General features: G+C 41.9%; 1 protein-coding gene across 1 annotated transcript in view; it reads right to left on the bottom strand.

Annotated features, from left to right (window-relative positions):
* Positions 1-713: 713 nt before the first annotated feature.
* Positions 714-2,500, bottom strand: part of LOC310811655 (palmitoyltransferase ZDHHC3) — a gene marked incomplete at its 5' end in the record, with an annotated part of 7,509 nt that continues 5,722 nt past the window's right edge. The window contains one exon of the mRNA XM_083679887.1: positions 714-2,500. This exon is cut by the window's right edge and continues 12 nt beyond it. Coding sequence (XP_083536013.1) covers positions 2,421-2,500 — 80 coding nt within the window. The 3' untranslated portion in view covers positions 714-2,420.

The following is a 2,500-nucleotide window of genomic DNA, read 5'->3' as shown; positions in this document are numbered from 1 at the left end:
GCACCATGACGTGCCCGGAAATGTCAGATGAGATATAATGCAGCCAAATCAGGGATGTTTGATTTACAAGATAAATTAATGACTGTCGTCTACTTATAAATCACTCTCTCTCTCTCTCTCTACAAAATAATTGGATATTGTTAAAGTCGCAAACATAAAATGAATATATATATATATATATATATATATATATATATATATATATATATTCATTTTTAAACATAAAATGAATATATATATATATATATATATATATATATATATATATATATATATTGTTAAAGTCGCAAACATAAAATATATATATATATATATATATATATATATATATATATATATATATATATATATATATATATATATATATATATATCATTTTATGTTTGCGACTTTAACAATATCCAATTATGCTCACAAGTTGAACTGGATCTGTTGACAGTTCAACATTTTAAACTCATCAAATCAAAAATTATCCAAATATAGGTGACTGTGATCAGAAAACCTATATACAATATACCCAAAAGGCCTGTGATCAATCAAATGAGAATGACAATGATGCAACCACCCCTCTCCCCAAAGAAGCTACCTGCACACACACACACACACACACACACACACACACACACACACACACACACACACACACACACACACACACACACATACACACACACACACAAAGACCGAGAGTCAAAATTAAAAGTTTTGTTTTCTTTACTTCCACATGAGTCAGAGCAGCATTTCCATAAACACACAGTTCACAGTCCAGATGAAACAATAAATATCAATAAATGTAAACGTCGTCATCATGACACATGATTTCTCCTTTGTACACACATTCCTTCGCGCTGTACCGAACCGACATCAGAAACAGGCATCGCATCATCAGCCCCGCTAGCGTCGCCTTCAACCATAGAGATTCACGACTTGAGGCACTGGCGATCTTCCCCCATTCATCACAACTTGACTAGTTGACAAGGGGAGTGCGCCCTCTAGTGTTTAAAACTCTATGCCTACTACCGTTTAGAAAAACACCGCCAGTAAATAACACTGATCCATTCTAGACCCCAATTCACACTACAGAGCCGAACCGAGCTGGACTGAGCTGGACTGGCCTGATTACGCATCCATCATAGTTGTTGAAATAGTGCGAGAAAGGACGACGTGAAAATATCTGAGACAGCACAGGCTGGTCGGGTCGGCCCTGTAGTGCGTAAAGCCCCTAAGCAGCCTCAGCGTTCTCCCCAAAGGATGCAAGAGTGGCGCGGCGCCGCTATGTAAACATTTCAAGGCAAATTAAACCTATATATTTAGGAACGATGAGAGTAACTGTCTTTGATCGCCGACGACATCGTTGTTAAAAACTAAAACGAAAGCTAAAGCGTTATAGTTCCTTATATGTTCCTCAGTGAAGTCAGCGTTTTAGCGGCAGGGGGGGTTGCGCATTTTCACACGAATAAACGTGAGTCGGGTTTTGATAATGCAATCCAGCGCCACGCTGTTCCAACATCCTGGGGAGAACCCTGAGCCCACGACCCGTTCAGAACGCACCGCTTCAACTCTCAGTGGTATTCCAGTGTGAGGGTCTGGACTCGAACATAGGTCTCCTGCACGGAAGACACAGGCGTCTCGGCCAGGGCTACCTCATCACGAGCGTGTGTTTCCAAACCACCTCCGCTGCACTAGAGTCTGTGTCGGGACCCAGACCGGTAACATCGTAACAAAATTAAGCAGTTGAACAAACTCAGATCAACATTCCCTTCATACTGCAGGCATGTAACACCTCATATAAAATACATCCTTATGTACAATCAACACAAACAAACGCTCAATACAGAGTCTATGTACACGTACGTAAAAACACACACACACACACACATCAGCCACACACACACACACACACACACAAACTCACAGGTAGAGATCATTGAAGGCGGAAGAGTCTAAAATAAATAATAAATACGTAAGTTGGATTTCTCACCTCACAGCAACATTAGTGGTTCATTCCTCCACTGAGATACAGATAAATACTGAGGGTGGGGGTGAGGGGGTGAGGGGGTGTGGGGGTGTGGGTGTGCGTGAGGGTGTGTGTGGGGGTGTGTGTGTGTTATATTGTGCTTATAGTATGTGAGGGTGTGTGTGTGGGTGTGCGTGAGGGTGTGTGTGTGTGTGTGGGTGTGCGTGAGGGTGTGTGTGTGTGTGTGTGTGTAATGAGGTATGCATTCATGTGTGTGTACAGTTGTATGTAACACAGTTATCAGTAGAATAGCATTGTGTGGTTTTTATATAAATACCCGCGACCCAAATGTTTATACAACATCACAACGTAACCCGAATCCCAACATTCCCTGCTTCTCCCCTCATACGAACCCGACCTCAATGTAAACCTACAGTAACCAGTCAACAACGCTGTGGGAATGTTACACGTCATAATCCGGAACGGCGGAGTAGCTGATCCCACCGACGGAGGGAGGACTGGAATGTAGGGGGAACAGCCAAC

The sequence above is a fragment of the Argentina silus genome (assembly GCF_951799395.1).
Source record: "Argentina silus genome assembly, chromosome: 1".
Classification (NCBI taxonomy): Eukaryota; Metazoa; Chordata; class Actinopteri; order Argentiniformes; family Argentinidae; genus Argentina; species Argentina silus.
This window is presented reverse-complemented; position numbering and strand designations above follow the sequence as displayed.